Below are 27,774 nucleotides of genomic sequence, written 5' to 3' on the forward strand. Positions count from 1 at the left end.
TTTGTCCTATTTATACGAGCCATTCCCGACCTTTTGAGGGCCACAGACTATTTTAAAAATGGGATAGAAATTACAAATGAATGCTTCTGCTCTAGAAAATGTCCGAACAGAAAGAGTCTGCCCAGTTCCAGGGACGTCTGCCTCCACCTCCGGCACTGGGTCAGGCACGTGCCTGTCTTCCTGGCACCAGCCGGGTGGGATGATGGCCAAGTCACTTGACTGTTCTGTGCCTCAGTGGCCCCGAGACCACCCCAGGGGCGGTGGAGAGGACCCGCAGCTGTGGGGAGGACTTACTACCTCGGCCAGAGCCCAGCAGAGAGTGAGCTGTCGTGAAGGGGTCCAGGGCCCGCCGTGCGGAGGCCTCGCCGGTGGCTCCTCCGTGTGCACTGCCTCCCTGCTGTGGTGGAGGTCGCCCACCTGGACCCGGCGACCGGCGTGCCGAGTCCCCTCAGGCTCTGGTGCCTGCAGAGCAGGGAGGGCTTGGCCAGCCTCCGCCACGGATCTGGCCGTGCACTCCGTGGGCGCCGTGTCAGCAGGACTCAGTCCCCGGAGTCCCTCGCACTCCCTCTGCGTTGACTGTGTAGGAGCAGGATGCGGGGGGCAGGTGGGGGGCAAAGATCACCCTCAGGGTGCGGTCCGGGCGCCCGGGCGCGGTCCCCCCACCCTCTGCCAGGCGATGTCGGCTTGCCATCAGCCTCATCAGGAGCTGGTGGGACCAGGTCATTCCGAGAGCCGGGGAGACGCGCTCGTCCCAGGGGCTGAGATGCAAGACAGGCCCAGTCGTTACTTACAGAACCGTGGGGGTCCTGGTCCCCCCCCCCCCCCCCTGCACGGCCCTCCTGCACCCCTCCGCTCACCCCTGCAGTCCTGGTGCCGCGCCCTGCTCCTCTGTGCCTTCTGTCACCTGGAACATGCAGACCGGGGTCAGTTGCTGCGAAGACCCCACTGCTTCCCCGCCAGCGTCTCCCCTAAACGGTGGGTGAGGCCGTCTGCGGTCTGGGGTGCCGGCGAGGACACCCACCTGGTTGATGCAGAGCACCGGGGTACGGAAGGTGCAGCTCAGCCAGCGCAGGGCACCGCCCAGCGCCTGCAGACGCCTGGCCCTGGGGACCGAGGCCGCGCTGTCAAACTCGCAGCGGAACGGGGCTGCCACGGAGTCGATGACCACCAAACGGGCCATCCCCCGAGACAGCAGCACGGGCACCTTCTTCCTCACGCACTCCAGCAGGGCGTCCTGCAAGCCGACGGCAGATGGGGTCACCGCCTTTGCCGCCCGCGTCTCCCCTTCTGCCCTGCGCCAAGGGACCCCTCACGTCCGTCCCCTTCCATTTCTCAAGTCCCCCATGGGGTCGACAGCCCCCGGGGCCATCATCGTGACTTGCCCTTCTCCCGTGGCCCCATGCCAGGCACTGACCCTGGATGCAGCCCCACCGGAAGGCGGACTTGTGACCGCCACGGTCCTGGGTCATACTGCTGTCAGGCAGGTGTGGGGGCAGCCCTCCCCCTGCCCAGTGTCCCCTCCAACCCCCGTGGAGGGAGGAGGGAGACAGGGGGGATGGGGCTGCCTCTACTGGGATGACCCCTGGGCTGTGCCCAAGCAGGGGGCCAGGTGCAGAAGGCCCCCCGCCAGCCCTGCCCATCCTCCAGGGTCTCGGGTCTGTCCCTTTGGGGCCACCTGCCCTGCTGGCTTGGACTCGGGGCCTGGTGCCAGGTGACCACACACTGGCTGTGTACCCCGAGTGAAACGCCGTTCTATGCTTCTGTCTCCAGGGCGTCCCCAGTAGAGCCTCTTTTTGTGGAAAATGACAGCAGCAGCAGTGGTCTCGAGGACGCCACCGGTAATGTGAGTCCCCCGCCCCTCCCCGTCCCCACGGGTGCCCCAGCCTGTCCCCCGCAGCAAGGGAGGGCCTACCAGCACCACCAGCCCCCCCCCCCCCCCCAGGCGACACAGGGCAAGACGGTGGGAGCCTTCTGCTCCGAGCTGTTTCCGGAACCACATTCAGGCCACCATGGGTCTCGGTGGCCCTGGCCCTGACGGCGGTCTCCTCTCACAGTGAAGCCACATCCAGCCTGGGAGACCCAGGACCATGCTGCTCGTGTGCAGCCAGAGCCAGCCCTGTGACGGCCAGAGGACAGCCACCGAGGCTGGAGGGCCCTGGAGCTGGGAGCCCGCAGCACTAACCTCGTCTTCTGTGTCCCCGTGCCCCGGCGCACACAGTCCTACTAATAACCGCGCTGCTCGGTGGGGTGCGCGTCGCTTGCAAAGCCATGGCCACGCTCGGCCCCTACAGGATGACGGGGTGGGCACGGCCTCCCTCCTGGGCCGCGGTTCTGGGGAGACCCGCAGGCCATCCGTGTCCGGGCCCCCCGTGGAGGAGGCTACAGCTGCGGGCCCCGTGGGCCGCAGCGTCCCGTGTTCCTTCCCCACGCTACGTGTGATAGCCTTAATTGTAAATTCTTTAGAAATTAAAAGTTTATATGCCTTATCCTTTCCTTGCAATTTTTGTAACAATCCTTAAATGGGGGGAAGGCCCACTGGGATCTGGGGGCTCCCTCCAGCCGAACGGACGTCCGGGGGAGTGGTGCGCTCACGTAGCCGGGCTGCGTGGGGAGGCCTCCAGGCATAGACCTTACTCTTCTCTGGTGTGCTGGCTTAGTCTTCCCACCTTTACTCGCGATCCTTCCACTCCGAGCCGTCCCTCCAACTAGTGCGCCACGGGGAAGCTGGCCGGGCCCCCGAGCCGCTCTCCCTGCCTGCTGGACCTGCCCTGAGCTCCTGGCCCTGGGCCCTCTCCCAGAGGGCTCCGGCACTCTTATCTGTCCACAGGCAGGGGTGTGTCTCTTGGTGATGCTTTCAGATCTGTCCCCCCGTGCTGTGGCCAGGTGGCAGTCAGCCGTCTGAAGGGCTTGTTGGGGCTTGGGGGCCTGCTAGGTCCTGGCCAGATTGGCCCCTGTGTCCTGATGGGGCTTTCTGCTTGGTCAGAGGCAGAAGTAAAACCCAACACAGACCGCTCTGGCTGGGACGGCTGGCCATGGGTGTCGTGGGGCGGCCGAGAGCAGGAGGCGGTGGGACGGGGTCCCCTGCAGCTGCAGCCTTTTCAAGGGGACAGCGCTGTGGCCAGGGGTACGGGTCAGGGTCTGGAGGTGGCATGCTGGGCCTCCTCGCTCATGGGCTGCCCTCCCGCACTCCCTGTGGGTGGGGGGACGAGTCCTCCAGAATGCCCAGTCTGACCTGAATTCCGGGCACCCGGTCACGTGGACTTACACGTGTGGCCCGTGGCACGGGCCTCTCTGCTGACGGCTACATGGGGTGGCGCGGCTCTCCCACTGGACTGACTTCCCCTCGAAACTGGGGGCCAGAGACACTCACCACGTCAGCCACGTGCTCGATGAAGATCCGGTCGCCAAATTTCATCCTGTCGACCACGTCTCCCGGGACGTCCGTCCGCAGGCGCCGCTGCTGAGCGATGAGCTGCTGCAGACGCGGGTCGGGAAAGACGTCTTCCGTGCAGATGTACACGGCCCCTGGGGAGGCAGAGGGCCCCTCCTCTCAGACACGCTACCCCCTGCTGACAGGATGCACCCCCCGGGCCCCCCGCCTATCTCCAGTGGAAGTGAGCGGGGCCTTTGGGCAAGGCCCCTCCTGCACGCAAGGGGACGCTCGCTCTGAGGCCCCACTCAGGCTCCTCCCGCCATCCTGGGCCATACGGCGACAAGCATGCCTGTGTGTGACCGGAAAGGCCGGTCGGCAAACAGCAGGCCCGCGCGCCCACCACCCGGAGGCGGCAGCCCGGCCCGGGCCTGGATCCCTGCTCGGGGAACGGACCCCGAGAGCACAACGGGAACGGACCGGGGCTGTCTGAAGCCAACCCAAGCATTGGTGCGAACTAATTTTCAACAAGGTCCCTGGCAGTTCAACGACAGAATAACGATCTCTCCCACAAGTGGCGCTGGGACAGCCGGGTCACCGCCGCTGGAGGACGGGATCAGACCTTCCTCTCTCGGCCTGTGCGGGGGTTGCCGACGCGCCCCGGGCTCCGAGGACAACACGGAGAAGCCTCCGCGACCCCGGCTTCTCGGATGTGACACAACAGTGCCGGGGAGCCAAGGCAGAAACCCGACCCGAGCAACACGGTGCCGTCAAGGAAATGAAGGGACGATCCACCCCGAGGAGACGGCGCCGCAAACCCCGGGGCCGGGAGGACCCGAGCAGCCGCAGCACGCAGAGTTCTCACGCTCACCACAAAGCCCGCCCCGAATCAGAAACCGGGCGAGGATTTGAGCAGACCTTTCTCCCCTGGAACCGTGCGGAGGGCCGGGGCAGAGACTGGACGTCCCGGTCACTGGAAATGCCAAATCAGATCCACCGGGGGACGCCACCGCCTGCCCGCAACCGTGGCTCAAATCCCCACGTCCCGCATCGGCGAGGACAGCACGGGACAGGGCTGGCACCCGTCCGGCAGCCCCTCGCCCGCTCGGACATGGCACTTGCACGGGACCGCGCGGTCCTGGGCGTGCGTGTGCTCCCGAGAGCCGTGAACGCCCGTGCTCAGAGCAGCGGTGGCCACGGAAGCCCGGGCATGCAGCGAATGACACGTTCCGACAGAACCGTACACACGTCGCACCGGGCGAGGGGAGCCCAGGGAGGCCACAGCGCAGGAGTCCACATCCACAAGACGTCCTGGACGGGCGAGTCCCTGCAGTGGGCAGTGGGGAGGCCCATGGAATGGTCTAGAATGAGGCAGTCGTGACGGAAGCACGGCTTTGTGTGTACACTAAAAAGCACCGTATTGTACGCTTAGTTTTACGGTATGTGAACCTCGTCTCCACTTTTAAAAAACGAAACGGCCGGTGTCCGGTGGAGCGCTGGCCGTGCCCCCCAGGAACCCCAGCGGACCCAGGCAGGGGACCCGGACGAGCACACACACGCCCCGCGTGTGCCTTTTTAACTCCGATGTAACCCTGTTTCGGCAGAATCTCAGGCCTGCGGGCGGATGCGTGGCGGGACGAGAACCATCTGGAGCGAGCGCCTGATCGTCAGCCTCCCCTTAACCTCTCTGGGCACGTTCCGGACTGTACTTCAGCGGAGACGCTGCCCTGGGGCCGCTAGGAGCGCGCGCGCTGGCCTGTCCATGGGGAGCAGGTTGGACGGGAGGTTCCGAGCAGAACCGAGTCTGTGTGCAGCCCCGAAGCCCCTTCACCCGCCTGGGCGTGTGGTCGGGAAAGGCATGGGGCCTCGCCGTGCCGCCCTCGCCCGCGACAGGCCACAGCGGCTTCTCTGGGGTGGCCGCAGCGCACGGTGGCGGGCCGGGGGAGAGGGGGCTCCATTAAGTGCAGGACTCAAGTCTGGAGGACCTCCGCCGGCCTTTACAAAGTTAGGGCTTTCAGATCTCACTGGGTTAAAGGAGTTATTCTGTCGGGAAAATGGGCATCTTGGATCCAATCTTTAATGTTGGTAACCTCGGGGCCGCCTCGGGGGCTGTGCCTGAGACACCCGTGTGGGTGGCCTACAGCCTGGCCTCTGACGGACGTCCCCAGAGCCGCCTCGGCCACCCAGCAGCTCGGCCCCCCACAGCCTCATGTCCGCCAGCTCTTGGTGCTCGGCGCGCTTGCTTCTGTCTGGCAGACGTGGGGGGCTCCGTGCCCTCTGAACCCCAGGGCAGCCCACGTGATGTGATGTGGCTGTCATCGAGAGTCCCTGGGTGGCATGGTGGCGGTGGAGTGAGAAGCCCCCGCCCCCCAGACCAGCAGTGGACGAGGCAGGCTTCTCCAGCGGCAGGGCCGCCTCAGGCCGGGCTTGGAGCGAGCGTGCAGGCCGCTGGGGGCCGCGCCGGGCCTGTCGTGTCTCGGAATGGGGCACAGGCTCCGCTGTGGGACATCTTCGGGTTCTGGCACCAGGACGGGTGCAGCTGAGGACCCGCCCTTGCAGCGCCCTTTCCACACCCCCAACCCGGCCTACCCCGGACACGGACCCAGCCTGGACAGAGACACCAACTGTTCGCGTGACCCCTCCGGGAGAAAATGGGTCTGCAGGGACCCCGCCGGGGCAGAATGGCGCAGACCACGGTGGGGTGAAGGAGACCAGGCTGGGAGAGCTCTGGGGTCCAGACTGCGTGGCCAGCCCTGCCCTCCACCCCCCGACAGGCGCAGCCCCCAGTGGGCCCGGCGGACACGCAGGTGCGCACAGGGATCGGGGGGCTCCCAGCTCGCTTCGGAGCAGACGCTAGTCTGGATTCACCGCAGCGCTTTTGTGGGGTAAACGGACGACCCACTTCCAAGGCCAAGTGCATCTACCCAGCACCGGAGCCAGACGCCTGCCCCTTAGGCCCTCCTGGGCTATGCCCTCGCCCAGAGACGAAAGGACAAGAGGGACACACAGACATCCGGCTCTGGTGGGAGCAGCCGCTACACACGGTCGGGAGAGCCCTGCCCGCGGCCAGGGCACGCTGCCCCTCAGAGCTCACGGTGCTAACGGGACGTGGGAGAGATTGCAGACCGAGCAGCCCGTGCCCCCGGGGGGGCCTGCAGCCACATGGACCGGCGTGTGTTCCCGGTGCGTGTCACTGGGGCCAGAGGTCTGGCCCCGGCCGCGTCCCCAGCCCACCATGTGGCCCAGCCTGTCCAGGCAGCAGGGCGAGCACGGTGGTGTGGCCGGGAGTGAACCTGGAATGGCGGGCGGCGAGGCAGCCGCGTCACGTGCACCCGGGTCACCTCACGCCTGGTGAAAACAATGCCGGTTCTGAGCGCTTGGGAGACCCGCACAGGCAGCCTGGAAACGTCCCCCGTGCAGCGAGCAGCGCGAGGGGCCCGGCCCCGCCCCCGCCCGCCCGCCCGCCTGCCCCGGAAGTGGAGGAGCAAAATACCGCTTGCCGGGTTTCCGCCTCTGTGCCCCAGACGCCCCAGATGGCGGGCGGGCTGGCGGCGTGAGCGTGTGTGTACGCAGCCTGCTGGAGTGAGCGCACGTGTATGAGCCTGTGTGAAGCCTGGTGGTGTGTGTGTGTGTGTGAGCGCAGGTGTACAAGCGTCGTGAGCGAGGGTGCAGGAAGCCTCGGGTCAGGCCCCCGCGCCCGTGGCCCTGGGCCCCGCCCTCCTGGTGGGTGGAGGGGGGCAAACCCACAGCAGACGTGTGCGGGAAGTGGAAGCAGGTGTGAGGAAGGCGGAAATTGGGAAGACCCCAGAGGCACGTCGGGCACAGGTTCCATGGAGTGCGGTGCGGCCCCCCGAGAGCTTCTGGGCAGGGCCCCCCCAAATTCCATCCCCCGCCTCGGCGGCGTGGGAGGGGGCAGTCACTCACCGGCCTCCAGGCCCCCGTGCCGCCGCGGGAACTGCACGGTCAGGCAGAGCTGCAGGGCCAGCTGGGTCTTCCCGGCGGAGCTGGGGCCGGCCAGCTCGGTGAGGCCGTCGGAGGGCAGGCCGCCCCGGAGCAGCCCGTCGAGCACGGGGCAGCCCAGGCTCAGGCGCCGGGAGCGCGCGCGGCAGCTCTGGTTCTGCCGGTACAGATGCAGCGCTGGGAACGCAGGGGGCGTGGGGGTGTCAGGCACCACGTGGTGGGAGGACAGGTGACCGCCGTCCCGTCGGGGTGGGATGGGGGCGGGGTGGCAGCGGTCCTGGCCGGGAAGCTTCTAGTGGCAGTGCCTTGTGGCACCTGTAGGCCCCGGGCTCTAACTGCCCACTCACCCGCTTCCCGCACCCCTTCGCCGGTCCCGTCTCTCTTGGCCCCAGAGCTGACTCTCCGAAGCGAGGGTCCCCAAGGCTCCCCTGTCCGCCTGACGCTGTGACCCGGCTCTGCCTGCGGTCAGTCCTCCCAGGCCCCAGGGCAGAGCGGACGCTCTCCGCGCCCACCTGTGAAGACGCCGCTGCCGCGCAGGTGCGAGGAGGCCGCTCTCAGCAGCTGCTGCACGTCAAGGCTGGACAGGCTGGTCAGTCTCTGCAAGTCTGGTCCGGAATAATGCAAAACCTCCTTCGCCGACTTCAGTTTGGCTGAAGTTACACAAACAAATTACAGGACGGGCTCAGACTACAGTAATGCGAGGCAACCGAGCAACGACAGCTGCTGTTTCCCGGACGACTGTCCTCCGAACCCGGGCCCCTGACGGGCAGGCCCATCTGTCCACTCCCCGAGGTCTGGAGCCCCTGGGTGAAGTGTGATGACAGCAAGGAAGGTGGAGGGACCCGGGGGGGGGGTCCCCGTCACAGCAGGAGCAGCAGGCGCCAGAGAGGAGGGGCCTCTCCCGAGGGCCCGGAGCAGTGGCTGCCACTCAGTTCCCCACCCCGGAGACAGCTCTCAAGCAAGGGGGTTTCCGTGGCCAGGCAGGCCCCCAGGGAAGGCAAGGCCAGAGGACCACGCGTGAGGGAAGGGGCGCAGGAAGGAAAGCTGCGCCGGGTTCCGAACACGCATCCCTGGTACCAGACCACTGGCATGGGGGGGACGGCGGGATGGCCAGGGGGACAAACAGCGAGGAAGCCGCGAGGGTTACAATGCCAGCGGGCAGCGGCTGGGTGGGGGAGTGTTCTGTTGTGAACGTGTCCAGAAGCTCTGCTGTTTGGGGAGGAGAGTGGATCAATTAATTCTGAGCTTGAATAAATACAATACTTCAAACTAGTAGAAAAAAAATATGCTGAAAATATACCCAGTCGCTCTAGAAGAAGCCAAAAACGGGAAACTACCACAAAAAGAAACAGGAAAAACAGCTCCGCGTAATAAGGCAGACTTAACCCCACACCATCAGGAATTCCCGGAGGTAGGCACGCACCGACGCTGCAGTTCAGACAGACTGACTGCGCGAGAGGGAAAACAAAGCCAGACGACCCACGGGCTCTGAAAAAAATCAAGAGCCAAGGACGAAGAACCAGGACTGGGAGACCGCGCCCGCGTAGGACATCACGGTGCGCTGCACCCGCCCCCACGTGTCCTTAGCGTCTGTGTGACACGACCGACAAGCATCCTGATGCTGAGGCTGCCCCGGCGAGCGCCCCACGGGATGGCAGAGGCGGAAGGGATCCCAGGATCCGGGCTGGTGCGGGGTAGCCGGTGTGGGCACGCCAGGAGACAAACAGAACGGGCGAGCTGTCCAGCCCTTCGAGCATTCAAGAACGAGGGCCGGGTCCTTGATGGACACACCGGACAATGAGGGAAAAGTCAGTAAGACATGCACAAAACAGCCCTGGGGAAAAGGAGGCAGCTCACAGGTTTGGGGGAAAATAACAAAGATGGTACAAGAAAGGAAAGAGTCTGAGCCTCCCAGGTTAGCAGCGGTTGTTCTGTCCCCAGTCAAAACCCTAATGGCCCAAACTGTTCCAGCTGTGGCGGGGAGGAGTGGAAGAAGCAGGGACACAAGCAAGCCAGTCGTCATCAACGGGACACACACCCTGTGAGGAATCCCGGCACGGACAAACAGCACAGCGACATCACCACACGTTGAGAAACCCGGACGCAAACACAGAAGAAATCGGTAATAGACTCGTAAGTGGTGTGCGGAGTTCCCTTTTCCTTTTTAGACAATAAACGTGTATTTCCTTTGATGAAAATAAAATTAACTTTAAAAAGGCCCTCAGTGAAACACACACACACACACACACACACAACTAAAAACCCGCAGTGCGCTCCAGCATCTGTCACTGATGAGGACCGGCTGTCCTGAGGAAGGGGACTTGGACAGGCACTCCCGTGGACTTGTTTCGTGTCCCTGTGCATGCGTCCCTGCACGCATCCCATTCAGCTGCTTGATCCGAACATCAGTTACGTACCCTTCTTGACCGCAGCGATGATTCTGGGGTTCAGGTCCAGTTGATCCAAATCCATCTCAACAGCTTGACCACAAAGGTGAGTAACTTCCCAGGGACACGAATTCCAACGTGCTCGCTGTCACCGCAAAGTGCCCAGAAGCCGAGCACAGCAGAGTGAGGGTGGCCTGGTACACAGTCCTCTGTGAGGCGGGTTCCCCATCAGCCCCGAGGCTGGAGGCTTCACTGTCGCAGGAGAGCCACCAAGGTAAGCCTAAAACAAAGCGTTTGTTCGAGTAACTTAGAAACCATGAATTCCAGGGGCGCTTTTAACCAGTGGGTTAAAGCCTCTAACTTCGGCTCGGGTCGTGATCTCAGGGTCCTGGGATTGAGCCCCGCATCAGGCTCTCTGCTCAGTGGGGAGCTGCTTCTCCCTCTCTCTCTGCCTGCCTGTCTGCCCACTTGTGATCTCTGTCAAATAAGTAAATAAAATAAAATTAAAAAACCATGAATTCCAACACACAGATGGCTGTGTTTGAAGAAGTGCCCCCAGGTCACCCGAGTCCTAAAGGCCTGCACCAAAAGTGGCCGGCCTGCTCCAGCCCCGCAGAGGGGTAGAAATGAGCACGTGCTCCCGCCCCGAGGCCCGGCCTGGGACCCGGTGTCCAGGTGAGCACGCTGCCTGGACCCACCACTTCGGAGAGGACGCCACAGGCAGGTGGAGATCACGCGCGCTGCGCTCGCGGGAGTGAAGTGTCTTCTGTGTTCTCCAGTTCCGTCTCCCCCAAGTGTGTCTCCATGGAGGGTCTGGAAAGAACCGGGAAAGTGAGTGTTGAATCTTGTAGGATGCTTGCGAGTCGGAAGCTCCACAACCACCAAACTGTTTCCGCGGAGGACAGTGGAGACTGTCCCGCCGCCCGGCAGCCCTTCCCTGGCCTAAGCCCTAAATGCCGCAGGGCAGGAGCCCGCCCCCTCCCCCGCTGGCGGCCCCACTCAGCCCGGGACCCCCTCCCCCGCAGCAGCGAGGCCGAGAGTGCAGCAGGGTGTGCAGGAAGGCCAAGGTCCGCAGCCACTCAGGCTGAACCCAGCGTCGACGTCTACCAGCAAGGCCTCCGCTGAGGGGAAGGTCACTGGCCCTGGCAGTGCTTAAGGTGTGACTGACGTAGACATCCCCACGTTGACTTTAGAGCTCCAAGAACCACGTCACTCGCACTGTCCCATTTGCAGGCCACCCAGGGAAACAGATCTGGCACCCAGAACTGCTGATACTGGTCAGGGATGGCCACGGAGCCTGACGCCCAGGCGTGACCCCACCCCGTGAACATGACGGGCTGCAGGAAGGCGCTCACGCCCCGGCCTGTGGCAGCGCTCCCGGGTCAGGGCTGAAATAAACGTGGCGCGCGCTGGTGAGGACACCGCACAGGCCCCGGGCCCCCCTGCGACCACCAGGACTGCAAACTGGAGAAGGATGGTTGAGTCTCCGCCGGAAAGAGGCGCCTGAACCCAGGGCCCCAGAGCCGGCTACGCAAAGGGAGAGGCGATGGGGACTGCGACCAGCTCCAAGAGGTGCCCTGAGTGCAGGGAAGGTGTGACGTTAGATTTCTAAAGACAGAAAACAAGCAAGAGTCTCGGCTGCAGAAGAAGCATAAGTTGTCGGAGACGCTGCGGGCGCCCTCCTGGCTGGGCAGGGAGACGAGCTTCGGGAGTCCTGAGGCCGAGACCGGGAAGGGGAGACCCAGGGAGGCACCACCCAAAACCACCTCTAGGTCAACAGAACACCCGGACGAAACACCGAGCCCGCTGTTTCCAAATTCTGGAGAAAGTGTGTCCTTCCCCGAGACCCCAGGAGAGCCCCGGAGTGACCCGCAGCAGCAGGCTGGGCCAGGATCCGGTGGTGAGGACAGATGGCCCGGCGAGGAAGGTTCCAGCTGAGGCTGCCCAGACCACGCGTGGACAGCCACGAGGCTGGGAGGAGGCCCCGGACCGAGACTGGGATCCTGACCAGCAGCTGGACACGCGGCAGGGAGACAAGCCAGGGGAGCACAGCGCCTCACGCCTGGTGATGGGGGAGCAGGGCACCCGCGAGCAGCGTGACCACGGGGATGCGGGGCAGGTGGGTGCCCTGACCCCCGCCTCCTGAGGGGTAGGGGCTGAGCCAGTCCTCCGGGCCCTGTGCTGCTCCGACGGGCGGCTTCGGAGCGCTTCGGTTACTGCTCATGGGGGACAGGGACCATCACGGCCGCTGCGTGAGGGGGCGGAGCTGCCCCAGGGACCACGGTCTGCAGGAACGTTAGGGTCCGTGTGACTGTGGCGAGCCCTGCGGGGAGGCCCCTGTCCCCGGGCTCCCTCCCTCCCGCTTCAGGGGACTCACGGGGCAGCGGGTCCCACGCGCCGCTCGGAAAGCTCGGAGCTCGGACCTGCGCAGCCGCACTCCGGGCCGCGACTCGGGTGTCCAGCAGCCGCCGGAGCCTGCGCGCGACCCCCCGCCGGCCGCCCCCGCCGCCCTCTCCGCCCTCCCGCGAGCTTCACCGGCGTGGACGACCCCCGACCCCGCCCGGGGCCCCGCTTGCCGCGCGCCCACCCCGCACCGCGCCCCCGCGGCCCGCCGCCCGCTCACCCCGCGCCGCGCTCGCAGCCTCGCGCCGCCCCGCCCCTCGCAACCTCCCTTTCCGATACGAGCCGGGCGTCCCGCACCGGAATTGCCAATCAGAGAGGAAGCGGCGCTACGACGCAGACTAACGGGCCAATCCAAAGTCTCAATCGTCCCAGGGGGCGGGGCGTGCTTGGGCGCGTCCTCCCTGCCGATTGGTGGCCGACCGCAGGACTGAAGACCGTGGCTGTGGGGCGGAGCCCGAGCTCCGATTGGCCCGCGCTCCGCGCCCGGCGTAGCGATTGGACGCGGCCCTTGTCATCCACGCGGGCAGGGCGGGGCTCCTGGCGGGGCGGGGGTCCTGGCGGCTGGAGAGCGCTGTGGCGGCGTCATGTCCTCCGAGGTGGCCGCGCGCCGCGATGCCAAGAAGCTGGTGCGCTCCCCCAGCGGCCTGCGCATGGTGCCCGAGCACCGCGCCTTTGGCAGCCCCTTCGGCCTGGAGGAGCCGCAGTGGGTCCCGGACAAGGAGGTAGGTCGCCGCCGTCCGCCGGCTTCCCGCCCCCCGTCCGCGCTCCGCTCGCCCGGGACCCCCGCACCCTCGCCCGCGTCCCGGGACCCCCTTCCGAGCCCGAGGGCCCCATATACGCGCCCCGGGCCCCCCCGGATCCCCTGTCTGCGCGCCGGGACCCTCTTCCGCGCCCGGGACCCGCGTCAGCGTCCCTGCAGCCCGCACCGCTGCTCTGGCTGCCGCGGGCCTCCCGGGCCCCCCACGGCTGCCCTCGGCCCCCCGCGCTCCCGCCCTCCCGGGGCCTTGGGCACTGCGCCCTCCGCCTGGTTCCCTCTCGGGGCGCCCAGGCTCGCGCGCCCCACCCCCCGCGCGGAGGGCGCCGGGCACGGGCAGCCCCTCCCGCCCGGCCCGGGCTCTGCCCACCCGCGAGGTCCGGCGGGGGATCCGCCTGTTGGTTGAGCCGCTGAGCGGGGCCGCGCTCCGCGGGGGGACGGCGGCCAGGCCCCCTGCGCGCCCGGGGGCGGCCCTTGCGCGGTGCGAGCGGAGCGCGGGGTTTGAGCAGGAGGCTCCGGGTGGACGGTGAGGAGGGCGTCCGGGTCAGGGGACCGCACCTGCTTGGAGCGGCGGGAGCAGCTGTGGCGGGAGGGCGAGGCCGGGGCAGGCGCCGAGCTGTCCCGCTTGGCCGGTGGGTGCGGCACCTCCGCAAGGCCGTTCGGTGTCCACAAGCCAGCAGCTGTTGGTTCCCGGGGCGGGGGACGGACGTCCGTGCGCCCTGTAGATCACAGTTGGCGGCCCCTGACTGTTGGGAGTGCGCTGTGAACCCCTGTGTCTGATCAGCCCCAGCGCCCGAAATGGCTGTTGGGGCCGCAGGCTTTCCGCACACGGGTGAGATACGTGTCTGGTGTGGGAGGAGGGCAAGCGGCCAGAAGCTGGGGAGGGGCCCGGTGCAGGGCTGCGGGGAGGAGGGGCCAGCCGGGAGGTCAGTGGCCCTGCCATGGGCCTCCCGGGCCTGGGCCCCTTGTTGCCCTGGGTGAGCGCGTTCTTTTCTGTTTGACCCTCCGCGCCTCCTCGGAGCAGCCTGTCCCTCTGCTCGCAGGGCCTGCTTGGTTAGTGCTGTGGAAGGATGAAAGTGTCACGTCTCTGGGTCATCCGTGAGTGCGAAAGTTACTGCGCTCTGGGAAGTCGAAGTAGCATGGCTCGAGGTGGGGACAGGCAGGTGACCCAACGTGCAGACGGCTGAATTGCTCGCTTCCGCAGTGGGGGAGGGGTGGTCGTGACCTGCCGGAGGCCCACTCTGCACCTGTGCACACATCACCTGTGGCCAGATCACTGTGTGTCACGGGGGTGAGGGAGTCGGAGGCAGAATTTTTCCATCAAGGACCCCCCCCATAGTCACAGGAGACATTCTGTCCCTGACCAACCCCCGTGAATTCTAACAGCACCGATAGGCCCCCCCATCACTCAGGGACCTGGTGGCCGGCAGCGAGAGCCATCTGGACGGAAGCACTGTGGGCGGCCACACTGGGTTAGCCGCTGGGTGACTGCTGTCCCCCTGGCTCTCCAGCCGTGTGGCCATTTCCCGGAGACACCGCCTGTGTCTTCCTGCCTCTTGGCCACTGCTGACCACAAAGCAACAAGAGGGGTCCTCTGGGGGTGCTGGTGCCCTGAGCGGGAGCACTTGAATCCGGGGGGTGTGCCTCCTTCTGCAGGACGTTGGTTCCGGAGCTGAAAGGGTGGCCGGGCGTTGCTCCAGAGCGCCCCCCCCCTTTGTCCATGGAAGAGCCAGGCCAGGCCCTGGAGGCCTTCCCGCGGGTGTGGGGGGAGGGGAGCGGTGCGGGGTGGGGGTTGTCTGAGTTTCAGGAAGTAGAGTTTGCAGCCTCCTGGGGCACGGTCCAAGAGTCCCGGGCTTTTAGCAGAGAATGTTCTGGAGGAAAAGAAAGCTGGCGTGGGGCAGTGTGGACTAGGAGCCTCCGGGAGCCTTGGGGAGGGGTGCGGCAGCCCTGCTCTGCCACCAGCCCTGGGCCGGGCACTGTGGAAGGGACGCCCCCCTGCTGCGCGCTGCCCGCCGCGCTTCTGGACCCGATTGTGTGGGGGGGGGCGGGGCGGAGCTTGCGGTGCCGGTGGTGAGGACCCGGTTTGTTCATCCGTGGTGGCTGGGGCTGGGGAGTTAGGGGTGGGCACACGGGGCTGCACGGTGACCCGCAGACCCTCCACTTCAGTTAGTGGCATTGACGTGTTCGTGGCGGCCTTCCGAGTGTCATCGGGGCTGTTTTCCACTGGGTCACCCTGAGGCCAGTCCAGTCCACGTCTCGTATTCAGTAGCAGCCTGAGCCCGCGCCAGGTAGTTAGCTTGGGCCTTGGGGACATCTTTTAAAAGTGTTAAAAATTTGGGCGGTGTGTATGCCGTGCGCGCACAGACAGATGGTCTGGAGCCCTCGCTTCCCCGGGGGTTCCTGCAAAATAACCTGGAGGGGGCTGGCAGGTTGGCGGGGAGCCTGGCAGGGGCCTCGGACTCGCGGGAACGGTGGTGGAGACGGGCTTGCGGTGGGCTCCCTGGGCGCGCGGCGGGAGGGATTGTCACGAGCAGACGGAGATGCCGAGTTTCACCCTCAAGAGCCTGCATCTTGGCCCCCCCCCCCCCCCCCCGCTCCCCCCGCCCAGTCTCCAGCCCCGGGTGTAACCAGCCACGGCGGCAGCCCTGCGGCTCTGTGTTCTGTTCGGACGCTTGGATTCTCTGTAGACTCGAGACTTGGGAGGGAGCACGCGGGGGTCAGACAAGCCTGAGCCAGGAGAGGTGGTGCTGGATGGGGCTGTCGGAGGCCCGGGAAGGAGCCGCGGCTGCGGGAGGGAGACCTCGGGGTCCACCGGCGTCTCCGGCCAGGCGGGAGGGACTCCGGCTGGCCCAGAACCGGTGGGGGAGGGCGGAGGCCCACATGGAGGCGCAGGTCGTGGGACCCGACGTCAGGGGAAGCGTCACCCCGGGTCAGCCTGTCTCCGGCTCGGGGTGTGTCGTCGTCTCCGGGCCTGAAGGACGGACCGAGTGAGGTTACGGCGGCCGCCCTGATCGATGAGCCCAGACAGACAGGTCAGCCGGTCAAGAACAGGGTGAAGAATGGGGCGAATTTGGGGTCCGGGTCCGGCCTCGTCATGGGTGATCGGGGGCAACCGGCTCGTCTAAGTTCACGGCAAGGGCATCTCTGCGGAAACTTCCCGGCAGTCAGGGTGGAGGGGGTGTCGACACTTGCTCTCCGGGACCCCAGGGGCGGCCCCAGACCCCCAGGACCCCTGTGCCGCTGGCAGGTGCTGCCGGACGTGCCTCACCGGAGGCCGCTGAGCGAGGGCCGCGGCTGGTGCTTCTGTCGCTAGGCTCTCTGCGTCTCTTCCAGGAACCGCTGGCCGTGGGGGTCTGGGTGGGGACACAGATGGGCTCTGTCCCACGGGGGCGCACTCGTCTCCTGTGACACCTGCGTTTGGCCTCTTTGGTCCCGTCCTCTTGTTCCCGTGACCTCGTGTGTTCCCCTCACCCCCTTGGGCGGGGATTTAACAGTTTGCTGGTCCCTTGGTAGTTAAGCAGTTAAAGCTTTAAAGGGGTCAGTTTGTATTTAGGAGTCATGCTTTTACTCTTTAGAAGGGATTATTATTATTATTATTATTATTATTATTATTATTATTATTTTAAGATCTTATTTATTTATTTGACAGACAGAGATCACAAGCAGGCAGAGAGGCAGGCAGAGAGAGAGGAGGAAGCAGGCTCCCCGCGGAGCAGAGAGCCCGATACGGGGCTCGATCCCAGGACCCTGAGACCATGACCTGAGCCGAAGGCAGAGGCTTAACCCACTGAGCCACCCAAGGATTATTATTATTTTTTAACTAAACATTTTCTTTTTAAGCAATGTCTGCGCCCAGCGTGAGGCCCAAACTCACGACTCCAAGATCAGAGTCTCGCGCTCTTCCCGCCGAGCCAGCCGGGCGCCCCGGACAGGGTCGTCTTTCAGCACAGGTGTTCTAAATTGTGTTTTCAGGACCTGTTTGCATCTGAGGAGCCTAAGACACGGTGCTGTGTGAGGGTCGGAGGGTCTGGTCCTGGCGGCGGGTTGTGGGGGTCATGGGGTGAGGCGCGGCGGTCCCCCGGCGCCCGGGGAGGGGCCGGCATGCGCAGGCTCTCCTTGTGCGGTCGCCTTTGCCGACCCTCCTTCAGAGGCGCTCAGCCCCGGACTTGCTGACTGTGTTGCGGTGGGGGGACCCTCTGTCACCTGTGCGCTGGGGCTGCTTCTGGACCGGCCCCTCGCGCCTCGGGGGCTTCTCTTGTGAGGGTCGGGCAGCGTGGCCGACCTCTCGGCCGCGTGGCAGGGGGACCCTGGGGTTCCCGAGGTGCGCCTGTTCCGGGCCCTGGGCCGCTCTTGGCTCCTGCGTCCGCCACGGGGCCACCCAACCTGCCAGGAGTTCGAGGCCCCAGAGCGCGTGCAGGGCTGGGAATTCCGGCCCCAGCCGCCCCCTCCTCCGCCGTGCCCAGCGCCCCTCCAGGGGCCACCCCTTGCCACCAGCTTCCTCCACCCAGTCCGCCGGGTGAGAGGCCCTTGGGCTGAGCCCGGGGCCCCAGGAGACCAGGCTGGAGCCTCCTGTTCCCCGGGCTGTGTCCCCGGGGGGGGGTCGCGGTGGGCGGCCTGTGCAGGGGCTCGGGCAGCACAGGGGCCGTGGGCGCGTGTGCACCGCGTGCATGACCTCGTGGGGGGCCTGCCCTGGAGATCCCACGTGTCGGAGCCTCCGCCCCCTCCCACCCTGGTGGGGACCACGCAGGCCAGGGCATGGGGGGCGGGGGGCGGGCCGCACGTGGTTTCCAGGGCCCTGGGCCTTGGAGGCGCCTGGTCTAGCTTGGTGTCAAAGTGTCTTTTCTGTTACGTGGTCAGCAAACTACCTTGTTTAAGGACCAGTTTTCTCAATCTCCTCGTTGCTTGTCTAATGAACTTCCGTGTCACTGACAGTGTTAAGGAGCACGTTTTAAATTCTGAATGTGATTTCGTTCAAAAGTTGGCCCTTCAACTGGCCCGAACACCCCACTGGGGCCTTACGCTAGGAAGCGTGTGACGGAGGCCGTGGGGAGGGAGAGGGCGGGCGGCACAGGCTTCCCCGGGCGCCCTGGCCTCGGCCTCGCTGGAGGCTTTCTCCGTGGATTCTGTGGCTGGCACTGCGGGGCGCACGTAGAGCCCGGGCCCGGCCGCAGGTGGCCTTCCAGAACTCACAGAAGGGAGAGGCAGCGCTGGGGGACGGCCGGACGCGGCCACGGTGCAGTGAGCAGCCAGCCCACACGCAAAGCCGCGGGGGACTCCGTAGATGGTTCTGGAAGATAAAGGTGGACCAAGACCTGTGTCCCCAGTCCAGAAGGCAGTGTAAGGGCAAAGAGGAAACGAGAGAATGTGAGTCGTGGGATCTCAAAAGGCTCAGACACACTCCCGGTGCCGGGCTGTGGCCGCAGAGTGGCGTCTGGGAAGGACAAGGGCCCAGGCCCCTCCGGGAGCGGCTGCACGAGGCCGGCGCCGCCGGACTCCGGAGCAACACAGACTGGCGGGACTGGAATCTCCCCGGAGCTCGCTGTTCGCCCGGCTTGGGGGAGGCTGAGGCCCAGAGGGACTCGCAGAGTAGGTTGGGGGGGAGTTGAGCCTGGGGGTGGCACGGGCTGGCGAGTGGCCCAGCTGCCCCTGTGGCTGAGGGCGTCTGACCAGAATGAAGACGGTCCGTGGGGACAAAGCAAGGCCCGGCTGGGCAGGACAGGCTGTCCCGGAACGGGTCCTGCTGGGAAGCCTTCCTCCCTGCCTGGGGGGTGGGATGTGGGGACCGTTGCCCTGTCGCCGCCCCGCGGGGCTGAAGCTGCGGGGCTGAAGCTCCCTGTGGGTGCGGGACCGGCTTTCCCCTGCAGGGAGCTGAGCTTCCTCCGCGCGGGGACCGCCCTTCAGGGCTTCTGGCAAAACCAGAACCAGCTCTTGTGTTCGCTTGTGTTAACAGAGAGGCCTGAGCTCGTCCCTTGTCCTTGGTGCCGGAGCAGGGCCTCCTGTCCCGGGAGTGCATGGGGGAGGGAGGCCTCCCCTCTGTCCTCCGTGCCCAGCGCCCTGGTCTCTGCCCTTCGGGGCGCCCGTTGCTGTGAGCCCTGGCCTGGCCACTGTCGTTCGCTCTGGTTCCTCCGAGGAGCGTCTGGGAGCATTTCCAGGCCTGGCAGTGACCGCGGCGAACCCGCCTCCAGCCCACACCATCTCCCGTCCCACGCGGGCCGCTGCCGGCCGGGCCTGCCCCCAACGTAGCCGCAGCGGCTGCTCCGGGCCGTGCTGTCTCGTGGTCCTTCCGTGACACGATCCTTGCTTCCAGCACCAGGACAGCCCCAGTGTGGCCGTTTGGGCTCTGACCACTGCCCTGGCTCGAGCGTGCTCCAGGCTCCCCGAGATGCCATCTGAGCCATTCCCTGCCCATAGCTGCTCGGGCTCGGACCTCGTGCCCTCGGTGTCCCCCCACGAGCCCCCACAGCCTGCGGCTGGGGGTCCACCCGGCCTGTGGGGCTCCTGAGCTGGTGTCCGAGCCTGTCACCCTGTCTGCGTCGCGCGGGAAGCCACCCCAGCGTCTGGGCTAGGAGGGGCACCGTCCCTGCCGCTCCACCGTCCCTGCCGCTCAGAGCTGTGGCCTGATACTTGGTCGTCTTCCCTCCCAGTGCCCGAGGTGTATGCAGTGTGACACCAAGTTTGACTTTCTCACCAGAAAGGTGAGCCGAGGCCACTGGGTGGGGGGCCCAGGCCGCATGGCGCCACTGCGGGGGCGGGGGGTGCCGCGTGTCCTCCTGAGGAGAGCGGACTGTGACCGTGCCGGGCCCGGCACACATGCGGGTCTCGCCCTCCGAGGGGTGTCCCCTCCGTGGAGGTGGGGCGTCCCGGCGGGTGGGCAGTGGGACGCAGAGCGCTCACGGCGACCTCATCGCTTGATGGGGGGCGGCCCTCCGCCCCGTCCGCCGCCCCGTCCGCAGCACCACTGTCGCCGGTGCGGGAAGTGCTTCTGCGACAAGTGCTGCGGCCAGAAGGTGCCGCTGCGGCGCATGTGCTTCGTGGACCCCGTGCGGCAGTGCGCCGAGTGCGCCCTCGTGTCCCACAGGGAGGCCGAGTTCTACGACAAGCAGCTCAAGGTGCTCCTGAGCGGTAAGCCGGGGCCTGCCGGCCTCCTCCCGCTTCCCCCGCCCCCTGCGGCCAGAGCTGGGGCCTGGCCTGGGGGATGGAGTCCCCAGAGCCTTCCGGGGAAGGACGGACGGTTCCTCGGAGCTTTCGGGGTGCACAGAGCCTCTCCCGACAGCAGCGCCCCTGCTCGTCCTCCGTCGCGGCCCTGCTGCCCCAGCTGGGGTAGGGGACCCACGGGCGCAGCCCCAGCCGCGGTCTTGCTTGGGGGTGCGCGTCCCCGGGAGCAGCCTGGCCGGGCCAGGGAGGGCGAGGCGTGAGAGGAGCAGCCGTGCCTCTCATGTTTGTTCTTGTGTCTCCAGGAGCCACCTTCCTCGTGACCCTGGGAGACGCCGAGAAACCGGAGACGATGGTTTGCCGTCTGTCCAGCAACCAGAGGTAAGAGGCAGGGCGCCGCTTGGCACGGACGGCGCTGTCGCCGTGCCCCCGGGTGACGTGCTGTGGCCGCTCTGCTCCCTAGGTACTTGCTTCTGGAAGGGGACAGCCGCCACGAGATTGAAATCGCGCGCATCTCGGCTGTGCAGGTTCTCACCGAAGGCTTCCCGGCTGGAGGTGAGCACCTCTGGGGCGGGGACGGCGGCGCTGGCCGTGGGGACGGCAGCGTGGCGTGCGGGACCGGGTCTCGGGGCGTCGTGCTCGGCCCGGCTGCGGGTCCCAGGGAGGCCTGCCCGGCGTCCTCCTGGGCTTGTGTTTAGTGTCTTCAGGAACCCGCCAGGTAAATGGGGCTGCATGTGTCCGGGAATGAAGGAGAATCTGCCCGAACGCGCCCCTTTGTCATTGGCCTCGCACCGAGGCTAAGGCTCCTGGCGCCGCGGGCATTGCCCTCGTGCTCGGAAGGGTACCGGGCTTCTGCTCCGGTCAGGTGTCTGGGACGTGAGACCCCTTAGGTTTGCTTGGGGAGCTTCCAGAGCCTTGCGGCCTGTCTGGATCTTTCCATCTCACCTGTGCTCCGGTAGCGGCTTTCCGCGGAAGGAGAGTCCGCAGCCGCACCGTGCAGCGTGCGGGGCGCCCACGCGGCCGACTCCCTCTCGCTCTCTCTCCTGCCTGCCTACCTTCTTGACGTGGAAAAAGACTCTCACGCTTACACCGGCCTCCTGGGGAGCCAGCCCGTCTCTGAAGGTCGGCCCCCGCCGCGCGCCGCTCCCCGCCGCCGCTCGGAGATGGCGCCCCTGGCTCTTCCATGGGCGCGCGCGGTGGTGTGTGTGCGCGCGCCGTCCTCCGAAATAAGATCTTGTTGGAGAGAGCGAGCGCGTGAGCGGGGGTAAGGGCAGAAGGAGAAGCAGGCTCCCTGCCCAGCAAGGAGCCCGATGCGGGGCTCGATCCCAGGACCCCGGGATCACGTGAGCCGAAGGCAGCTGCTCGTGTCAGTTGACTTGAAAGGGGTTGGGCCCAAGACGTGGGTGTGCGCGGCGTGAACGAAGGTATCCCAGGGGCGGGAAGGTAGTTCATTTGCTTCGTTGCACAATCCCAAGGGCGCAGCTTTCTCCAGTATTTCACAGCCGTGCGTCCCGAGCTGTGTCCGGGGTAGGGGCGCTGGGGGCAGCCTCCCTCCTGGATGTTCCTGTGCCTTCTCGGCCTGCTCTGCGCCTCCGTGTGAGCCCCCGAGTGGGCAGTGTTCCCTGTCTCTGCCCGTGCACACGGTGGGACGCCAGCACCACGCCGGCTGCCTGGGGCAGGTGGGAGTCGCAGACACCCAGGTACAAAGGGCAGGGCGTGGAGAAGCTGGGGGCAGCCCGGGTGCCCCTCTGCCTGCCTCCCGCTCAGGAACGTCCCTGGCCAGAGCCCCTCCCAGGCCAGGGAGAAGGCCGCCCCCTAGTGGCCTCCTGAAGCCTTGTCTTCCTTGGCAGGGCCCTGGTCCTTCTGGGGCCGCATGCCCCCTTCTGGCAGTTTTGGGGTGCAGTGAGCCCTGCTCTGCTGGAAGGTTTTTTTTTTTTTGTAATTTTATTTGACAGAGAGAGATCACAAGTAGCAGAGAGAGAGGAGAAAGCAGGCTCCCTGCCGGAAGATTTTTCAAAGCCGAGAACCCTGTCTTCCCCCGGGGGTGGGCGGCAGTCCGAGCAGCTGCCGGCGGGTCACCGTTCTCGGCTTTGCTGGCTCCGCGGATTCTCACAAAGGGCAGCAGCGGCCAGAGGGGGCAGGAAACGGAGCTGGGCTCTGTGCCACGTAAAGCTCACTTGGAAAAGCCGGTGGCGGCCGGAGCCACAGTTGGGGCCCCCCTCCCATAGAAGCGGGTGTCCCATCGGGGCCCGGGCAGGGACCAGCCTGGCGACACGCACGGACGGAACGGGGCTCGCGAGAGGTTAGCCGAGGTGGCAAAGACAGGGCTTGCCCGTTGCCATCATCTGGTGGCCGGGCCCCCCAGCCGGCCAGGGCCGTCCCCAGTCCGCAGGCCCCGGGGAGAGGCAGGCGCTCAGGTCTGAGCCCGAGGTCCGTGTGTGACGGCAGGAATCTTCCGTGGGCCGGCCTCCTGCTCAGAGCCGAGTTGTCATCCTGCAGCCGCAAAGTAGAAAAGCTGTAGGCAGACTTCGCCGTGAGGCGTGGTGCGCGCGGACCTCTCTGGTCGCGACTGAGCGCGCCGGCCTGTCGGCGAGTGGTGGGTCCTCGAGCTGCTGGCCTGGCCTGGAGGGGGCTGCTCCCCGCCATGGCATCTTGGCAGGCGCTCACGCACGCGGCGGGTGTCGGCACTCCCCTGGGCCTTGCTGACGGCCTGTGTGCCGCGGCTGCGCGGGACTGGTACGTGCACGGAGCCGGCCAACGGTTGGGGCTTCCTAGCCGCAGGAGTCCCCACGTGGGACTGGCTGTCGCAGTTGTGTTTCACTGGGCTCAGGGACGTGGTATGATGCATCCCGGGCCCTGGAGGGCCAGTCTGGGAGATGTCTTGCCCGTCCTGTGAATCTAGGGTCACCCACCACAGGGCCTCCGGCGCCAGCGTGAGGGGTGGGAGTCAGGCACGTGAGGCCAGGTGGAATCCTGGGTGGGGAATCCTGGGCGGTTGGGGTCCCCGTGGGCCTTCTTACCTTGTCTCCCTTCTCCAGGAGGCAACGCACGGGCCACAGGCATGTCCCTGCAGTACGCAGCGCCAGGGGCAGAGGGCATGGCCCAGCTGAAGCTGACGGCCGGGGAGGACGCCGGTGCCAGCAGAAGGCAGTCGACAGCGTGGCTGGCGGCCATGCACAAGGTACTTGGGCCGAGGCAGGCAGGGGGGTGCGGGGTGGGGGGGGCCTGGATCGTTCGGCTTCGAGCGGGGGCCCACCTTTCCCAGAGGCGGCCCTGCCAGCCAGGGAGGTGCCCACGCCAGCTCCAACCAGGCACAGGCCCAAGCACGCTTCTCTGGTCCCGTTCTAGGCCACCAAGCTCCTCTACGAGTCACGGGACCAGTAACCGCGCAGGACGGCCCGTCGGCGTGGAACCGCGGAGCCTGCTCCCCGCTCGCACAGGCAACTAACCGGCGGCGGGCTGGGAAGCGCAGCTCGAGTGTCGGGGAACGAGCGCTTGCTTAGCCAGTGCAGTTTCACAGTTTACTGATGCTCTGAACGGCCTCACGCTTCAGAGTTCGTCACCTTGTCGATGCTCACCTGGAGCCGGGAGAGGCTGAGTCACACTACTGCCAAACTATTTTCAGCGTAACTTGAACCATGCTTTTATGGGTGCCCAGGTTTACTAGAAGGTTCTGGTCCCTCAGTGGTCCCTGGCAGCACGAGGACACATGCTGCTTTCTGGGTGGCCCGAGCCCGACCATAGGCCGCTCGCTTCCCGCATCACTAACCTGGGGCTACGAGCAAACCTTTGATACTCACCGAGGGGGAGGAGCCAGCTTTGCTTTTTGTACTTTTCACTTACCGTTTCACTTTATTAAAGTAATTGTACAATAATTTGTATATAAAGCTGATGATTAAAACCTATTTTGAAAATACAGATCGGGTCTCGCCTCACCATGTCCCCAAGCCCCCGCGCTTTCCCGCTGCCGCCCCGTCGGGCTCCCGAACACAAGACTCGCAGCCGCCGGGCAGAGACAGGCTTTATTGGGCGTCGTTACAGGGCGGCCGCGGCGGAGGGGGGGGGGGTGTCCTGGGAGGGGGGTGGCGGCCCGGCACACAGTCCGTGCTTGAGGGGGCCCGGCTACAGCAGCGGCTCTACAGTTAAATTACACACAGGACTCATACATGGAAAATAAAGCCTAAGGGCCTGGCTTTTAATGAGAAAAACACTTCCAATATTATTCTGGTAGTTTCGAACGGTCTAGTCAAAAAATACTTTTGGTATAGAAAAGTCTGTACGTACAGTTCCACCTGGAGTCTGGACTGGGCCAAGGCTGTCGCATCCCAGCAGGCCCCCGCCTCCTCCCCCCCCCCGCCACGGCCTGTGGGCTGCTGCAGGGAGGGCAGTGCTGTGAGCAGAGGAGGGGACGGTGCCATCTGGAGGCTCCTGACTGTTTGCCGCTTGGTATTAAGGGCTCTGGCGCCTGGGCCGTGCCGGGCCGGTCCAGCACCATCGGCCGGCACGAGGGCGCCTGACAGCAACGCCCGGGACGCGCACCAGGCGCCAGCGCCGGCAGGAGTTTCCGTACAGGCCCCTTGGGTCGGGGAAGGAGGAGATGTCGTGGGGGGGGGCGGTGGGGTTGCTAGGACTGCCCGGAGGCAGGCTCGAGCAGAGGGCACACCTCGCCGTGGCTGCGAGTTTGCAGTGCTGGGGTGGGGGTGGCTGGCAACGAGGGACGGCCTTGGGGCCAAGTCAGTAGCGGGTTCATCTTCATTGGCAACCAACCAGGGATCAGTTATGGGGCTGCTTACTGGCAAAAGGGACAGTTGTTTAGAAAGCTGGATATTTATTTGGATTTACAGTAATTGGCAAAATTCTGTCTTCTTGGAGGCAAAAGTACCTCTCCCAGTTTCGGGCAAACTGAAGACAGGGCCTCACCCAGAAGCTGCGGGAATTTCACATCGCGGACGCTGTCTGCTAAAGTGAGCACCATTATCAACCGTGTCCGGCTTCAGCTTTCCTGGAGAAATGGCAGAGCGACCCTTCGGCGGCCCCTCAGCTGGCGAGCCCGGGCAGTGCTCCAACGGCAAGTTCAGGCCAGCGTGCGCTGTCGGGGTTTGATCCGCGGATACAACTGGGAATCAATGGGGACAGTCAGGACGAGGCCACGGTCCCACTGAGCAGGAAGGGGCGCCCAGAGGGCCGCACGGCCGGCTGCCCGGTCAGACCACCGGGCACCACCGAGAAGCCGCGCTGCTGGCTGGAAGGCTCCCCGGTGGGTGCACTTCGGCCCAAGGAAAGGCACATCCGCCCGCCCAGCTAGGCATGTGGGCCGAGCGCGGGGGCACCTGCTCTGTCGCGGGATGGAGGACAGTTACCAACGCCACAGAGGGAGCAGCCGGCCCGCTCCCCACCCAGGGACGCTCCCACCCAGAGACGTGTCGGGACCGCACACAGCTGTGACGGGGCGGGGGGGGGGGGCTGCTCGTCAAAGCTCCCATGTCAGGGCTCCACAGCACCCACCCCCGCGACCCCCACCAGCCAGAGCCTCCTGCTGCCGACTCGTCCACTAACACAGATGACCCTGAGGGTGGCGAAAGGCCATCTCTCCCCGCAGGATCTGCCCCCACGTGGAACCCCAGACAAGGAGAAGGGGACAGGATGTCCAGGCTGCCCGGGCCGACCCCAGAGCAGCGAGCGCACAGTGCTCACCCCCAGCAGGTTCTTGGGCACGTAGCCCTCCCGGTCCCCGAGGCGGGCCCACCACCACTCCGTCTCGCTCTCGTCCTTGCGCCGAAGGATGGTGATGGCGTCCCCCTCGTGGAAGGACAGCTCGTCGCTGTTCTGGGCCTCGTAGCCCCACAGGGCGTACACCACTCCTTTGTTCATCACGCCTAGCTTCTCCTGCACCCCTGGGGTGAGAGAGCAAGAAGTGGTCAGGGGGCGGCAGGGCCCCCACGCTCTCCCCACCCAATCTCTGCGCGGCAGGAGTCTGGCTCCTGGAGCACCGAGGCCTGAGGCAAAGGTATGTTGCTGGACGAGGGGCTCCTGGAGGTCACCTTACAACTCCCACTGGGGACAATTTCCAGAAGTCAACTAAGCCGTCGCCTGACTGCCCCTGGGTATGGGGAGCCCCCACAGGGGCGGCTGCCGCTCCCCGCCGCCACACCATGGCCACCAAGCCGGCTCCTGCCTGGAGTGACTGCACAGTCCCTGAGAAGAGCCGGGGGCTGATGGCCACTCCACCTGCCGCCATCCTTCTCCTGGCATGACTATTACTGCGACGGGGGCCTTGGGAGCCTGGGGCCCACTTCCCTTTGTCACGGTGTCCCCAGGGTCAAGTGCAGGGCTAGGCCCGAAGGTTCTCGAGTTAGGTGTGGAGGAGACGACCCGCAGGTGTTTAACCCCAGGGCAGAGGGCTGCTCCAGATCCCAAAGTCTGACCCCCTGCTCAAGTGGCTTACACCAGAACGAGGCTCGCTCCTCAAGCGGCACACTGGTCGTCGCCCGTCACCACAGGATGGGGATGGGGGCTCCCACCCTCGAGTGCCCTGGTGCGCCCCAGAAGTGGACAGATGGCTGCTGCCCAGCCCCCCCGCACCCACCAGGGGCTCCGCCCAGGGGCCCGTCAACATAGACGGAAGCGCTGTTTGTTTTTAGCGATTTGGCAAGAATCTTTCTGACAACGTGGATTTTCAAAGAGGTTTTTAGGAATGGGCCTAAGGGACAGCGTGACCTCCATTCTGAGACTGGTGACGGGGCGGGGGGGCTGCTCCCTAAGCAGAAACAAGCTTCTCCCGGGCCAGCAGCAGCAGGCGCACGCCGGCGCCGCGCCCCTACGTACCATACAGGAACTGGGAGCACTGGATGTAGCCTTCCTCCATCTCCTCACACTTGTCCGCCGCCGTCTCGATGTCGCTGATGGTGGCGGCGAAGATAGCGGCGCCGCTCTCCACCAGCTGTTTGCAGAGGTGGACGCTGTTGCAAGAGGCGGCGCAGTGCAGCGGCGTCCTGGAATGGAGAGCGGGTGAGCTGCCCGGCGGCCTCCAGGGCCGCACCCTGCCTCGTCCCACGGTGTCGGCCTCGGCCTTTTTCAAGGCCTGGTGTCTCCTCCCCCAGCGTCTCAGAGCGCACGTGCGCTGCCCAACAGGCCGGGCGCCGAGCGGCCTGCGGAGCAGCCCATGACGAGCCCCAGGGCAGCGGGAACGCACGGCGAACGGCTGCCCGTGCCCTCGCGGCGGCGCAAAGCCGTCAGCTGTGTTTCGCCACAATGTCAAAGACCCAGGTGTTCAAACCCCCCAGACAGGCGCCTGACGTTCACAACCAAATCTATGGGAGACCCGGGGCCGGCCCCGCGGCAGGAGGGCCCTGCCAGCGGCAACGCGATTGTGCCACTAGAGCGGGCCTCGGCGCTCCCTTTCCGTCCGGGCGTCCGACTGCCCGAAACCAGCCGCAGAGTAACGACCTGCCCAAGCGCGCAGCCTGCGCCGTCCACGATCCGCTCTGCCCAGAGCTCGGCGAGAGCAGAGCCTCTCACCCGGAGACCCGGAGGGCAGCCGACTGCCCCTGCGCTTCCCCGGGGCCCAAGTTCACCCTGAGTGCCCTGGGGACCCTCACCAGCCATCGCTGTCGGCAGCGTTCACGTTGACCCCGAAGTCCAGCAGGAACTTGACAATGTGGTGGTGGCCGGCGCAGACGGCGTTGTGCAGGGGCGTGATCCCTTCGTCGTTGGGCTTGCTGGGGTCTTCCACCTACGGACACGGGGCG

The 27,774-nt window shown here is 65.9% G+C and overlaps 4 protein-coding genes across 24 annotated transcripts in view; 2 read left to right on the top strand and 2 right to left on the bottom strand.

Moving 5' to 3' along the window:
- Window positions 1-2,490, top strand: part of KLC1 (kinesin light chain 1) — a 57,129-nt gene extending 54,639 nt beyond the window's left edge. For 3 of the 9 annotated variants that reach the window (XM_046008275.1, XM_046008278.1, XM_046008283.1), the window contains 2 exons: window positions 1,771-1,843; window positions 2,055-2,489. In XM_046008275.1, coding sequence (XP_045864231.1) covers window positions 1,771-1,843; window positions 2,055-2,057 — 76 coding nt within the window. In that variant the 3' untranslated portion in view covers window positions 2,058-2,489. Of the gene's footprint in view, window positions 1-1,770; window positions 1,844-2,054 lie in introns of all 9 variants that reach the window. The other 6 variants (XM_046008272.1, XM_046008274.1, XM_046008273.1 and 3 more) reach the window with 3 other exon arrangements.
- On the bottom strand, window positions 95-14,941 carry XRCC3 (X-ray repair cross complementing 3). 4 transcript variants are annotated; one of them, XM_046008294.1, is made up of 8 exons: window positions 13,433-14,941; window positions 10,416-10,530; window positions 9,748-9,997; window positions 7,843-7,980; window positions 7,295-7,507; window positions 3,371-3,525; window positions 858-1,234; window positions 95-758 (listed from the first exon to the last, which is right to left on the bottom strand). In XM_046008294.1, exons 3-8 carry the CDS (start codon window positions 9,800-9,802, stop codon window positions 530-532), a joined length of 1,167 nt encoding a protein of 388 aa, XP_045864250.1. In that variant the 5' UTR covers window positions 9,803-9,997; window positions 10,416-10,530; window positions 13,433-14,941; the 3' UTR covers window positions 95-529. The 4 variants fall into 4 exon arrangements, with proteins under 4 accessions (XP_045864250.1, XP_045864252.1, XP_045864251.1 ...); XM_046008296.1 differs by lacking the exon at window positions 13,433-14,941 and adding an exon at window positions 12,341-12,403; XM_046008295.1 differs by lacking the exon at window positions 13,433-14,941 and adding an exon at window positions 12,095-12,288.
- On the top strand, window positions 12,621-24,176 carry ZFYVE21 (zinc finger FYVE-type containing 21). Of its 2 annotated transcripts, XM_046008299.1 has the most exons (7): window positions 12,621-12,842; window positions 19,519-19,569; window positions 19,828-19,996; window positions 20,332-20,407; window positions 20,490-20,581; window positions 23,065-23,207; window positions 23,375-24,176. In XM_046008299.1, the coding sequence occupies exons 1-7, from the start codon at window positions 12,705-12,707 to the stop codon at window positions 23,408-23,410; spliced, it is 705 nt and encodes a 234-aa protein (XP_045864255.1). In that variant the 5' UTR covers window positions 12,621-12,704; the 3' UTR covers window positions 23,411-24,176. The 2 variants fall into 2 exon arrangements, with proteins under 2 accessions (XP_045864255.1, XP_045864254.1); XM_046008298.1 differs by lacking the exons at window positions 12,621-12,842; window positions 19,519-19,569 and having other exon boundaries at window positions 19,578-19,996.
- A 299-nt stretch (window positions 24,177-24,475) lies between these two features.
- PPP1R13B (protein phosphatase 1 regulatory subunit 13B) overlaps window positions 24,476-27,774 on the bottom strand; it is a 93,088-nt gene continuing 89,789 nt past the window's right edge. For all 9 annotated transcript variants that reach the window (XM_046008258.1, XM_046008265.1, XM_046008264.1 and 6 more), the window contains 4 exons: window positions 27,625-27,758; window positions 26,852-27,018; window positions 25,721-25,920; window positions 24,476-25,142 (listed from right to left, as the gene is read on the bottom strand). In XM_046008258.1, the coding sequence (XP_045864214.1) occupies window positions 25,101-25,142; window positions 25,721-25,920; window positions 26,852-27,018; window positions 27,625-27,758 (543 nt within the window). In that variant the 3' untranslated portion in view covers window positions 24,476-25,100. The remainder of the gene's footprint in view (window positions 25,143-25,720; window positions 25,921-26,851; window positions 27,019-27,624; window positions 27,759-27,774) is intronic.

This window comes from Meles meles, chromosome 6 (genome assembly GCF_922984935.1).
Source record: "Meles meles chromosome 6, mMelMel3.1 paternal haplotype, whole genome shotgun sequence".
Taxonomy (NCBI): domain Eukaryota; kingdom Metazoa; phylum Chordata; class Mammalia; order Carnivora; family Mustelidae; genus Meles; species Meles meles.